At 46.2% G+C, this 13,778-nt stretch overlaps 2 protein-coding genes across 2 annotated transcripts; both read left to right on the top strand.

Moving 5' to 3' along the window:
* Window positions 1–2,668: 2,668 nt before the first annotated feature.
* On the top strand, window positions 2,669–3,565 carry C922_04505 (30S ribosomal protein S19e; the record flags this gene model as incomplete). The annotated part of the gene is made up of 2 exons (XM_008820088.1): window positions 2,669–2,671; window positions 3,050–3,565. The coding sequence occupies 2 exons, from the start codon at window positions 2,669–2,671 to the stop codon at window positions 3,563–3,565; spliced, it is 519 nt and encodes a 172-aa protein (XP_008818310.1).
* A 2,017-nt stretch (window positions 3,566–5,582) lies between these two features.
* On the top strand, window positions 5,583–13,583 carry C922_04504 (adenosinetriphosphatase; the record flags this gene model as incomplete). Its single annotated transcript, XM_008820087.1, has 1 exon — window positions 5,583–13,583. The coding sequence occupies one exon, from the start codon at window positions 5,583–5,585 to the stop codon at window positions 13,581–13,583; it is 8,001 nt and encodes a 2,666-aa protein (XP_008818309.1).
* Window positions 13,584–13,778: the final 195 nt, after the last annotated feature.

Here is a 13,778-nt window from a genome sequence, read left to right as displayed (position 1 = left end):
AAAAAAAAAAAAAAAAAAAGAACAAAAAAAAAATACTCGTTCGCTCCACAGAGTGCTCCGTGCTTGCTGATTTGCACGCCTTTACATGAAGGTGTAGCAGCGCAGGGGTGTAGCGGCGCAGTGTCGCGGCACAGGGGTGTTTTTTTTATTTTTTTTTAACGCACTATTATTTTTTATGCCCTCCATTGAGCGGTGAACAAATCAGCAGAGAAATGTGCCCTACATGATGGATGCCTGCAATATGTGGATATTTATATTTCGATGCACAGCCGTGTGTGATGATGTCCCTTGGCGCCGCCAACAAGCGGAAGGCTGGATAAGACAAATGCCAACTGATACCGTGCAGTTATATCCCCCTGCGCGCACCCAATGAAAACAACCCCATTTAGCAAAAACACAGTGGCAAACTCAAATGATCATTTTACACTTTTACATTTTTTTACAAAAAGGCGCATTAAACAGGGAGGAGTAGTGGAAGGATTGCCAAAGCTATCGGTGTAGGTGCGCGATGGGAGGAGGAGGGAGCGAGGGAAAAAGATTGGATGGGCATCTCAGTTCGACACTTCGCAAAATGAAGATGGCGTGCTTGATTTGCTTCCGCCCCCCCGCTGCGCTCAGCTCCATTTGGTCCGCCTCTTCCCTGTGACTGGGTCAGAAATTGCTTTAATCAGGATGCGCAGGTTCATTTCGAAATTGCCGTTCACACAAGTGAGAAACAGGAACGTCATTTGGCTATGATTAGTTTTTTTCTTTTCTATTCCTTTGACGCCCTTGGCGAACTGTTTGTAGAGAGTACACAACTGGGGTTCCTTTCCCACAAGGACGGAGTCTATTTTTTGTAACCTACACGGGCTATGCCACCAATTTGGGGAGCGGCCCCCGTTGAGGCGTTGCAACTACGCAAAGATTGGTCATTTATTTCTCGTCTTCTTTTTTCCCCCTCTTTTTTTCTCTCCTCTTCTTCTGATCTCTTCAGGTAAAAATGTCTCTTTTTTTTGGCAACCTTTTTCAAGAGAAAAAAGAAAAAAGAAGGGAACGTCTGTTTGCCACCCAATGTGCCTCGTCCTATTGTTTTATGTCAAAATGGGGATAAGATAAATATATATACAGTGCCGCTTTTATGGAGGAATCCCACGACCGTCACGAAAGGAAAAGAAAAAATTGTTCCCCTTAATTATCTACACAACTGAGCATGTCATATTGACGAAATTTCTATTAAAAAAAAATATAGCGCTCTTTCTGGCGCATGGATGAAGAGGGGGAATCTCATATTCGCGATTGCAAGAAGGTTGAACAAGTGGAAAAAAACAGAGGATACTCCCCGCCTTTTTCCTTTGCGGATGGATAATCTTCTTTGCGCGAAAAAAGATGCCGTAATGAGAAATGTACTGAGCGTGCGGCATATACGGGCGACGACCCTCTCCTCGTGTCATGCCCACGTTGTGGAGTGTTGTAAGGGGTTCTCAGAAATAAAATTCCCATTGGGGGGACAAGGCACACTCTTAACTATGCGTAATAGCACCGTATACCTTAGGCTTCTTTATGTATGCCACTCATCTATACAGCGCAGTGGAGAGGCAACATGTGACATACACATGGATAAGGGGAGGGAAAGAGGAAAAGGTTGATGGTTTCGTGGTTTGCGTACTTTAAAGGGGAAAAAAAAATGAAAAGGGGGGTAAAAAAATCCCTCTCCGCAGGTGAGATAAACGGTATGTTGTATGCCCGCTTGAAACGAAAAGTACGCCATAAGGGGTGCGCCACCCACAAGTAAAAGAGTGAAAAACGAAGAAGGAGGAAAGCAATAATCAACACGTAATAAAATACGCACTCGCTTCACCACATTGCTTAGCAGTGTTACGCCTGATGCGTAGCATTACTGTGGTTGGCCTTTTTTTCCCACCCGGTGTGGTACCCCACAAGGCCTAACTGTGACTGGCGTTGCTGTTTGCACTAGCGGTGCGGTCGTCATATATTCCTCAACAAAAAAAGGGAAAAAAAAGAAGATGGTGGTTAACGCACTGGGGATGAACTTTCCGCATGAGAAGAAAGGGGAGGGAAGAAAAAAAATAATAAATAACCATCGCACAGTGGGCGGATATATATATTATGTATTCCTCCAGCGACACCTCCGAACCGCCATATCCGAAGGGGTAAACGAAACGCGCTTGAGTAGGTTTTATTGCCAGTGGGGCACAATACTGCGTTCTCTCCTCGACGAGCCATTCGAAGGCAGTATGAAGAAAGAAAAATTGCACGAGGGTAAGCAAAAAAATATTACAGTTACATGCTCTGTTTCTGTTTCTTTTTTTTTTCTTTTATCAAAAGTGTTTAGAAACATCTACAAAAATAAATTGCCATCATATGCGTGAAAGTAAATTGTACATTTTGCGACAATAGAAGGAAAACGGAAAAAGGAGGCCCACTCACTTTTACTGCTGTTTCGCAAGGCATCCGTTACTGTTTGTTCCCCCCCTTCGCGCATACCTCCTAGAAGTGGCATATAAAATCATATATGTATGTATATGTAGTATATGAGTGCAAAATTGTACGCTAAGAGAAAAGAGGAAGAATCTGCCAAACAGTGGAAGATACCGCAGCGGGTATTATTTTAATCTCCCCGAGGGAGTAACGTACGGAAATCTCTTTTGCATTCGATTGAGTAAAAATGGTAACGTGAAAAATAAAATATAATTGAACTGCTCCGATTTTTATGAGCCCCTCCCTACGCCTTCGCCATGCGGCAGTGTAGGTGTGGGGTGCCTGTGTGAGAGTACCAACACGCCGTTTGAGTGTACCGTGCAGTCACACGAATGCGTTTTTATTTTATTTGGTGTTTTCCCTGTGCACGTCACGTAGCCCAAAAGGGGAAGCGGTAAAAGAGAGGGAGCTGCTGGGTGCACAGGGATCAGTAGTATCTTCGGTTGCTCCTCCCTCCCCGGTGGTGATTAAGGAAAACAGCATGTTTGCGCATCGCCCGTTCCATTTATTGCGCATGCCCCCTATCCTCATTTGGCTGTCCTCCTCCCCCTATTTTGCTCCCCTGCAGGCGGAAGAATCCACAGTAGATATAGGAGTAGTGAACAAGAGGCTACTCGAACCAGTCCCTTTTGTAAGGACCAACAACTGCATCAAGGATGTGGACGCCGAGTTGTTCATTAAGGCATATGCGAGTTACTTAAAACTGCACAACAAAATAACCTTCCCCAAATGGTGTAACTTCGTGAAGACGGGAAAGGGGAGAAAGTTAGCCCCCTTAAATGAGGACTGGTATTTTGTAAAGGCGTCAAGCATCTTGAGGAAGTTGTACCTTAGTCCAGATATCGGAGTTGGCTACCTCAGAAGGCATTACAGTTACAAGCAGAGAAGAGGTGTCGCCCCTAACCATACCAGTTTAGCTAGCGGGAAGGTTTTAAGGTCAATTTTGCAGCAGCTAGAAAATCTCGGGTATGTAGAGCAGAACCCGAAGAAGAAGGGAAGGAGACTCACGACGAAGGGGGAAAATGCCATCAACAATTTTGCCAGGTACATTAACAAGAAGGTATACAAATTGGAGAAGGAGTGATGGCGAGAGAGGCAGAGCAAGGGAAGTGTGCACTGCCGTGAGATGGTCACACAGTACTGTGCAGATAGAAGAGGTACAACACGGAGCATCGCGTGGAACTTGCAATAGGTGTGTGCACTGGTGCGTGATAGAAGAAAACACCCGCGTTGCTGCATCGGTGGGTGAGTAAGCCCCTAGCCCTGGATGATCACAATTATGAGTGAGATGGATTTTTCTTTTTTTTTTCTTCTCTTTTTCCTTTCTTTTTTCACCCCCTTGTGAATTCCCTACGTATGTGTCTTATTCCCCTTTCTTAACACTTCAATGTTGTGGCACCTTATCCTACTTACACAACTTCACGTCGATTGCGAAGAGGGTACGGTAACATGCGGGGAGGGAACCCCAGCCGTGCGACGTTGACAGTGATCACTGCATCGCTAACTTTATGCGTTAAGTTTTTTAAAAATTGCGGGGGCGCTGGGATGCGCGGCAAAAAGGGGCGTATTTAACTTAGCAAATGAGTAAAAAATGGTAAAATTGCCTGACGAGTCAGGCGAAAAAAAAAAAAAAAAGAAACGAACAGACGAACAAACAAATGAACAGACAGACAAACAGGTAGACTTCCTTCTTCCCCCAAAGTTCACTTCACATTTTGATGACAGAAAAACCGCTTGTGTGAAATACGCACGGCGGCATGGCGTCGCTGTCCAGGGCCACCTCTCCTCATGGAGTTAAATTGTTTCAAGGAAGGTGAAGAGAGACGCACAAAATTGTACTTCACTTCTTTTCGGAGGAAGAGTCCCATTGGGTGGCCTCCATAAAGGTACAAATAAAACACACAGTGTGGTTTCCTTCCCGCTTCGACTTTCCTTTTTGTTGTTTCGTCTTTTTAAAGGCGTGGCCCATGGGGTGGGTGAACCGCGCCGTTGTCCAATACGTTGCTATCGACTAGCGAACTGCAGAGAAGGCTCCTTTTTCACGTCAACAAAATTTTGTCCCCCGCCTCTGGCTTTTGTTCAATTTGTCCTTACTGACCCCTATTGGTATGTGTTTCCGTTTGGGCGGACTGTGGATATGTTGCGCGGGAAGGAAGCAGTGTTCGCAAAAGAAAGGAAAATATATATATATAATGTGACCCCTTTTGTGAGCGAAATGGGAAGATAACTTGACGAACACCCTGACCCTCGCGAGCTTGGCGCAACTGTAGTTTGGCTTCCCCCCCCTCGTAGTTCCTTCCGCGGGAAAACGAATGTATACAACGTTTCGCGGGACTGAGTGGTTAGCGTGCCCGAAGGTGGAATCCCTCCTCCGTGCATTTGCCAAAGGTATTTTTTTTTTCTTTTAAACGCACGTATAGGAGTAATATATGACGCAGATTTCCTGATGCAGAAAGGTGAAGAAAAAGGAGCCCCGTTTTGGGAAGCAATTTTCAACCCTTGACAGTCACCCCCATGTATCGCGAAATCGATATGAACACCCCACGGCCCATAGCAGTAGCCATATGCAAAGGTAGCGGCAGCATCACATGCGTAAGAGACTACACAAGGGGTGAAGTACGAGCAATTGTTAGGTGATTGTTACTCAGGTATTTCCCTTCTGCTGACGCTACTTATTTGAAGTTACCTGCTTGTTTATGCGGGAGGAAGGGGATAAGCAGGGGGAGCATCCATCACCCGAGTGATATGTTATTTGTTCGAATGGGCATCTTAGGGTAACCCCATTCTGGGAGGTTATTATCTGAGAAGGTCACTACTTCGTTCCTTCGTCCGTTCGTTTGTTTCTTCTTTTTTTTTTTTTTTTTTTTGGCGAAGGAAGGCATATACAATGGCATACTCTTAGTACACTGTCGTGGGAGTGTAGCCTATATACTCAGATGGTACAGATTTGTTCCTCTCCCCGAGGCGTCAGTTTTTTATTCTCTGCGAATTGGGGAAGAAATCTCTCCCCGTCGTTTAAGTGACACCACTGCTGCGAAGGAGCGGCCACCATTTAAGGGGAGACCATACCGTTGTAACAACAGCGCCCCCTTTATTACACCATGGCGGAGGAGTATGAGAAATACAAGCGGTTTGAGTACCGCATGAATTCGAATCTAGTGCTGCAGAGGGAGGGCCCTATTCCTAACTTTAATGAGCCCACGGGGGAGAGTGAAAGTCTGGCTGGGAAACTGAAGCATAAGATGGGGGATAAGGTAGAATACACGAAGCCAACTAGGCAGAGCAGGAGAAGGGATGAACCATTTAGGAGAAGCGTAAAGAGGAAGGATCCCCTATTCGATGGGAATAGGAAAAAAATCAGAAGAGGAGGAACCAGTGGAAGCATCAAAGAGACAAGCGTATTGAGCATTAACCTTCAGGACATATTTATGTACAAACCAAGCACGAAATACACGGAGAAAATGTTTTCCAATGTGATGGGTGCAGTTAGAACCATCATTGGAGATCAAACGGGGGACATCATTAACAGTGCTTGTAATGAAATACTCCTCATTCTTAAGAACGAGAAATTAAGCAATGAGGAGAAAAAGAAACAAGTAGAAGGTGCACTTGAAGTAACTTCCATGAGTGATGAGCAGTTTCTCCAGTTAGACAATTTTGCCAGGGAGATTTATGATTTTAACAGGAAGGAGATTCTGGAGGAGGTAGACGAGGAAGAAGGGGTTGCTGTCGTGTTTGAGGAAGACGATGAGTATTTCGACTATCGGAGCAGCAGGAAGGGGCGGGACAGCTCGAAGAATCAGGAGGATATGGCAAGCACGAACGAGTTGAGTGATGACTACAGGTATGGCCAGGTGGAGGAGGAGGAAGAAGCGGAGGACGAAGAAGAAGAGGAGGAGGAGGAAGAAGCGGAGGAAGACGAAGAGGAGGATGACACAGAGGATGAGTCCAGCCAAGCGGAATACAGGGGTGACTCCTCGGGTGAAGAGAATAGTCGTGAAGACGAAGCGGGAGAGAGAAATGAAGAGCAGGAAGGAGAACCACCCATGGGGAAAAAGAAGAATCGCTCTGGAGGGCAGTCCACCTCATCTAGGAAGGGAAGCACCGCGAAGAAGAGCTCCAAAGGAGGTATGATTATCACCCCAGGTGCTTTCCCTATCAAGAAAAAACAGGAGAAACAAGAGAAGCATCTCAGCCTAAAAAGCATTAAGAAGGATACAGGTGGGAAAAGAAACGAAGCGGAGGATTACGAATTGGACACAAATTCGATAGACGCACATTGGCTGCAAAGAGAACTGAGCAAAGTTTTTACCGACCCTTCTCTCTGTTTGGAGAAAGAGAAGGAAGTCTTGGATGTTCTCGGCATCTACGACATACAAGAGTGTGAGAACAAGCTAGTACACATTCTGAAGTACGATAATTTCAACATGGCAAAATTGCTAATTAAGAATCGATGGAAGGTTTACTACTGCACGCTGCTTGGTCAGGCTCAGACGGAGAAGGAAAAGAAGAAGATCATGGAGGAGATGAGGAAGAGCGAGGAGGGGGAGGAGATTCTGGAGGAGCTCTCGAATTTTAAGGCCATGAAGAGGAACAAGCAGAGCGAGTTCGCCAAAACGATGCGGAGGGAGGCGGACAACTTGTTCAGCAAGAGAAGGTATGGGAGCGGCGGGGTGGAGGAGGCCACGGAGGAGGCTCACCAGGGGGGCAGGTTCATCCACGAGGGGGAGGAGGAAGAAGCTGAGCAGTCGGATGAAGCGGAGGAGACGGACGAGGCGGAAGAGGAGGACTTGGACGATGTGGACCCCCCTTCGAAGAGTGCCAAGGAGGTTGCGAAACCAACTATGCAGAGGAAGCAGCTAAGCGTGAAGGTGGGAGGGAAGGGAAGAGGGGAGGCCAGCAAAGGGGAGCGCAGCAAAGGACAGCGCCACGTCCTGCCCCCGCACGACAGCCACCACCATGACGATGAGGAAGCAATGGAACACTTCAAAGCCAAGTATGTTGACCTAGAAAAGATGGACGTCAGGCAGAAGGGAGCCGATTTCTTTAACAGAGAAGTCGTTTTGCCAGTGGATAGCACCCGAGTGGAGAAAAAAGATTACGATGAGATTATCATTTCAAGTTCAAGGAATAGAAGCAGCGGTGGGAAGGGGTCTCTCGGAAATGAGAAGGCAAGGGGGAGGGAGAATTACTTCACTAACCCGGAAGAGATAAATCTCGTGAGCGTGTCGGAGCTACCAGAGTGGGCACAGGAAGTATTCACCTGTGTAGGGATTAGCAAACTGAACGCGATACAATCTAAGGTTCACCAAGTGGCTCTCAACAGATACGATGAGAATATGCTCATATGTGCCCCAACCGGTTCAGGAAAGACCAATATTGCCTTGTTGTGCATGTTAAATGTGATCGGAAGCTATAGGTTACGGAGTGGGAACATCGACAAGAAGGGCTTTAAGATTATTTATATATCTCCTATGAAGGCCCTGGTGAATGAGCAGGTGCAGTCATTCTCCCTCAGACTGAAGTGTCTGAATATGAAGGTTAGCGAACTAACAGGAGACGTGAATCTAAGCAGCAAGGAGATTGATGAGAGCCAGGTGATTGTTATGACCCCCGAGAAGTTCGAGGTGATAAGTCGGAAGTGGAATGAGAAGATCCTGCTGCAGAAGATAAAGCTGATCATTTTTGATGAGATTCACCTGCTGAACGAGGCCCGTGGGAACGTCCTGGAAAGCATCATCAGTCGGGTGAACCGTTACGTGGACAACACGCTGGTGTACGACGGGGGGGTGGTGGCCGGTGTGGAGGCGGAAGGAGCGTCAAGGGTGGTGCCTCCTAGCGTGCCACCTACCATACCGCCCCACGCGCATGCCGCCATGCAAAACGACCTAACCATGCGCAGGAAGAAGATCCGGCTGGTGGGTCTCTCCGCCACGCTGCCGAACTATGAAGATGTGGGGCTGTTCCTGCGGGCGGATCTCCGCACAGGGGTGTTCTACTTTGATTACTCCTTCCGACCGGTACAGTTGGAGCAGCACTACATCGGTATTAAGGAGAAGAAGGGGATTAAGAAGTATGCCCTGATGAATGAACTCACGTACGAGAAGGTCTTGGAAGAGGCTGGAAAAAATCAAATCCTGATCTTTGTGCACAGCAGGAAGGAGACCTACCGAACGGCGAAGATGCTGATCGAGAAATCGCTAAAAAGTGATAACCTGAATAGGTTCCTGATGGGGAAAAAGATATCAAGTGAGATTCTCTTGTCCGAGAAGGAAGCTATCGTGAATGAGGAGCTGAAGGAGATCCTCTCCTTCGGGTTCGGTATTCATCACGCAGGGATGAAGAGAACCGATCGGAAGTTAGTGGAGGATTTATTCTCCGACAGGCATCTGCAAGTGCTGGTATCAACGAGTACCCTCGCGTGGGGAATAAACCTTCCCGCGCATACCGTCATCATTAAAGGGACCAGTGTGTATAATATCAGCGTCGGCGATTTCGACGAATTGTCTCCAATGGATATCCTTCAGATGGTAGGAAGGTCAGGAAGACCACAATACGATAAAAGTGGGAAAGCAGTGATCATAACGGATCATCGAAATTTGCAGCTTTATCTCTCATTGAATAATGAGCAACTCTGCATTGAATCGACCCTCATGAGGAACATAGTCAACGTGGTGAACGCGGAGATCGTGCTGAGAAACATCCAAAACTTTAAAGAAGCAGTGAACTGGTTCCGCTATACGTATCTGTACATCAGGATGATGAAAAATCCCAGGCTGTATGGAGTGGTCGGGAGGAATGAGAAGATGGACTCCTCTGAAGAAGGGAAAGAGAAGCATGTCTCTGATTTGTTCATGCAGAAGTTGAATAAAAGAATATACAATATCATCTACTCCGCGTTCGTAACATTGGAGAAGTATGACTTGGTCAAATACAACAAGAAGTTAAACACGGTTAGTAGTACGTATGTTGGTAAAATCAGCAGCTACTACTACGTGGATTACCGCTCTATCGATCTGTACAATAAGAAGCTAAATAAGCACACAAACGAGACGGAGATGCTGAAAATCTTCGGAATGAGTGACGAATTTAAGCACCTTTTTGTGAGGGAAGAAGAGAAAGTAGAGTTATCTATAATCATGGAAAAGCTACCAATCCCATTGAAAGAATCGATAAATATCCCCTACACAAAGATCAATATACTTTTGCAGTTATATCTATCTAATGTGACACTAAGTGGGTATATCATTAACGCAGATTTGATTTATATACAGCAGAATGCGTTGAGGATTTTTAGAGCCTTTTTCGAAATATCGTTGAAAAAGAACTCATACCATTTAACCGCGCTGACTTTGAAGTTTTGCAAAATGGTAGAGAGGAAGATGTGGGCGACTATGTCTCCTTTGAGACAGTTTGGTCTCCTTAGCAATGAGCTCATCCGAATTATAGAGAAAAAGAATATCACCTTTAGGAACTACCTAAATATGAGTCTCAATGAATACATAACCATATTTAAAAATAAGAAGATTGCGAAGAATGTATACAAGTTGGTTCATCACTTTCCTAAGATTGAATTGAATGCATATATCCAGCCGATCAATCACAGGATGCTGAAGGTGGAACTGAACGTTAGTCCCGATTTTATTTACAATCCTAAGTATCACGGTCACTTCATGCTGTTTTGGGTATTCGTCTTTGACATTTCCAGTGAGAGCATGCTGCATTACGATCTGTTTAGTTTGAAGCGGGGTGGTGTCGCTACCTCCGCTAATATCAGCTCTGTAAACGCATCCGGTCAGTCGTACCAAGAAGGGGACCACTCCGCGGACTCGCTGGACGATCATCTGCTGACCTTCTTCGTACCGATAAATGAGAATCCCTTCTACATCGTAAAGGTGGTCTCAGACAAATGGCTGGAATGCGAGAGTACGATTAATCTGTATCTGAAGGATGTCATCTTACCGTCCAAGATTTCCTTCTCCACGCCGCTCCTCGATCTACAGGCTCTCCCAGTGAATTCCCTCAAATTTGACGAGGCGAAGCGATTTTTCCACTCTCGAAATGTGACCCATTTTAACCCCATCAACACGCAGATATTCCCATCGGTGTACGAAATGGGTGGCAATGTCATCATCTGTAGTTCCCCTGGTAGGTACTACCTAACCGCAGCTGAGTTGGCCATCCTTAAGATGATCCGATCGGTAAAGCAGTTGGAATCCTTCATTAGGAGGTACCTAAAAAGGGAAGACGATCTGTACAAAGTTATTCGCGATAGGAACATTGCCAGTGTGGCATATAACAATCCGGTTGATTTTATCAAAGTGGTGTATGTCGCCCCTTTGGAAGAAATCGTCTCCAAGACGTTTGAAAATTGGACCCCTTTTGCGGCCTCGTTCGGAATGAAGATGGCAACACTGACTGGAGATGTGCAAATCGACACAAAGATTCTGCAAAAGAGTAATATCATTCTTTGCACCCCAGATAGGTATAACAATTTGTCGAAAAAGTGGAGAAGGAAAAAAATCCTGCAGTCAATCAATCTCTACATTTTTGATCATATGGAACTGCTAGACACATCACAGGGGGCCATCATGGAGGTCGTCATCAGTCGCGTGAGATACATAGCGACTCAGTTGCAGTTGGGGAAGTCTCAGCGGGGGAAGAAAGGCAACAGAGGTTCTGCCTCTTCAGAGGGGAAGCCGAGGCTGCCTCCCTTCTTTGAGCTCAACTTGGCCGAGGATAGGACGAAGGAGCGGGAACAACGTGATAGCGAAGGGAAGGAGGCACAACAGTCCGGTGCGAAACAGTCCGATGCGGCCCACTACCTCAACCAGATGCAGCATCTAAACATGGACGATATTTACGAGAACATTGGGGTGAATCGAATTGTGTGTCTGTCGAGCTGCTCCATCAATAACTGCAAAGATGTCGGAGAGTGGGTCGGGTGTAAGAAGGGGGACTATTTCAATTTCCTGTCGAGTGTGCGGAGCATCCCCATCGAAATTTACCTGCACGCGGTCAGCATTATGAACAAGCAGAATAGGTATCTCTCGATGCAGAGGCAGGTGTACCAGACGGTGAGGAAGTTGAGGAAGAAGAATGCCATCATCTTCGTGACGGAGGATAAGATGTGCAAGACGTTGGCACTCGATTTGGTTCTCTCTGCGTGTAACGATGAGTTTGCCTTTTTCTCCAGCTTGGGAGGGACTACCGGGGAGGACCCTCTTCAATGCCAGCTCGGAGACCATCTCCACGATAGAATGCTCGTGGAGCTACTAAAACAAGGAGTGGGCTACCTCCACCGAAACATGAGCGAGATGGAGAGGAAGCTAGTGGAGGCCCTCTTCGACAAAAAGGCGATACAGTTACTCATCGTAGCGCACGACTACGTATACAGGTTAAACGTCTATGCCAATGTAGTCATCCTGCTGGACACTATAATTACCCACTTCGATGGAAGGGAAGAAGATTATTCCATTCAGAGCGTACTACAGATGCTGAGCTATGCCGGTCGGGAAGGAGAAGACATAAAATCGTTTGTCTACATATATACCTACATCACGAAGAAGGAGTATTACAAGAATTTTATTTACGAGCCGCTAACCGTAGAATCAAACATAGAAGACTATATGCCAAACTTTCTAAACAACGAGATTGTGATGAGTACGATAGAGAGCTACCAGGATGCGATTGACTGGATCACGTGGTCTTTCTTCTACAGGAGGATTAGGAAGAACCCTAATTATTATGGCTTGAAGGGGGTGTCTAATGAGCATATATCGGACTACCTCTCGGAGCTGATTGAGAGCAACATTGAGCTACTCTCCTTCGCGAACTGCGTGGCGATCGAGTTGGGCGAGGATTCGAAGCAGGAGAGGAAGGCACGCAATGGGGTCGGGAGCAGCGGCGTGGACGGCGCGAGCAGCGGCTCTGTTTCCATCAAACCGTGCAACCTCGGCATCATCGCGTCTTATTACAATCTGGACTATCACGTAATTCACTTCTTCAACCAGTACGTCCTATCCCTCAAGGGATTGAAGAAAAACAGAATAATGGAGATCGTCTGCCTTTCCAGCGACATGTCCCAGGTGGTAAAAATCAGTAACCACGATGTGATGCTCTGTGTGAAGATTGCCCAAACGTGCAATATGAAGGTTACCTCTGAGTTTTTAAAGCTCTCTATAAGTAGTGAATCAATTACGGGGAAAAATGGCCCCCTCCAGGGAGATGCTCAAGATGGACCAACAAATCACCTGAACAAGTTAGGCGAAAATGACAAAAAAGAGAAATACATAAATTTGGTAAATTTTATTTCCAATCCGATGTATTTTACCCCCCATTTGAAAGCACTCATCATTCTTCATGCACACATAAATCGCTATTCCATTCCCATGAACTACGTTGAAGAAACGAAAAGAGTCCTTCAGAAAACATTTAAGCTAATTAATGCACTGATCGACGTTATTAGCAGTAACAACATTTTAAATTTCTGCCTGTTCGTCATGGAGATATCACAGATGCTAACGCAGAGTATGAGCAGCACAGATGAGTCCAACCTGCTGCAGTTACCCCACTTCGATGAACCGTTAATTAGGAAGGCAAACGAGTTAGAGATCGCCGATGTGTATGACCTGATCAATGCGGAGGATGAACAAAGGGAGGAGCTTCTCATCCGGTTGAGTGACAAGGAGAAAAGTGAAATTGCTAATGTCTGCAACATTTTCCCTGTCATCGAGGTGCACTACGATATTGATTTGGAGAAAAAATACAAAGTAAACGAAATTGCTACTCTCAGTTTGACTATCGAACGTGACTTGGTGCAGGACGACCCGGACTCGACGGCCAACTGTTTTGCGCACTCCCTGTATCTCCCCTTCGAGAAGGAGGAACTGTGGTGGGTCGTCATTGGCATTAAGAAAATGAACCTGCTGCTGTCTATAAAGAAGCAGTCGCTGCTCAAGGCCGCTAACAATGTGAAGGTGAGCTTTGAGTTGCCCGACCAGCCCGGCCGCTACGACGTCGTCATCTACATTATAAATGACTGCTACGTGGGGTGCGACCAGGAATACGAGTTTGCGATTGAGGTGACGGCGTCTGCGTAGCAGGAGAAGACGTGACGATTGTGTGGCAGCTGAATAGTCATGGAAGTGTACCCCGTTCACGTGGCGCACTCAGCAGCTTCCATACCCTCCCCGTTTTTTCTTAATTTTCCCAAAGCGTGATGTGTTTTTTTCCCTGCGAATGGGGGGACTACTCTATCCAGTTGGGGAATGAAAAAAAAAAAAAAAAAAAAAAAA

This window comes from Plasmodium inui (genome assembly GCF_000524495.1).
Source record: "Plasmodium inui San Antonio 1 unplaced genomic scaffold supercont1.24, whole genome shotgun sequence".
Taxonomy (NCBI): Eukaryota; Apicomplexa; class Aconoidasida; order Haemosporida; family Plasmodiidae; genus Plasmodium; species Plasmodium inui.
The sequence above is the reverse complement of the archived record's forward strand: the minus strand, read 5'-3'. Positions and strand labels throughout refer to the sequence as shown.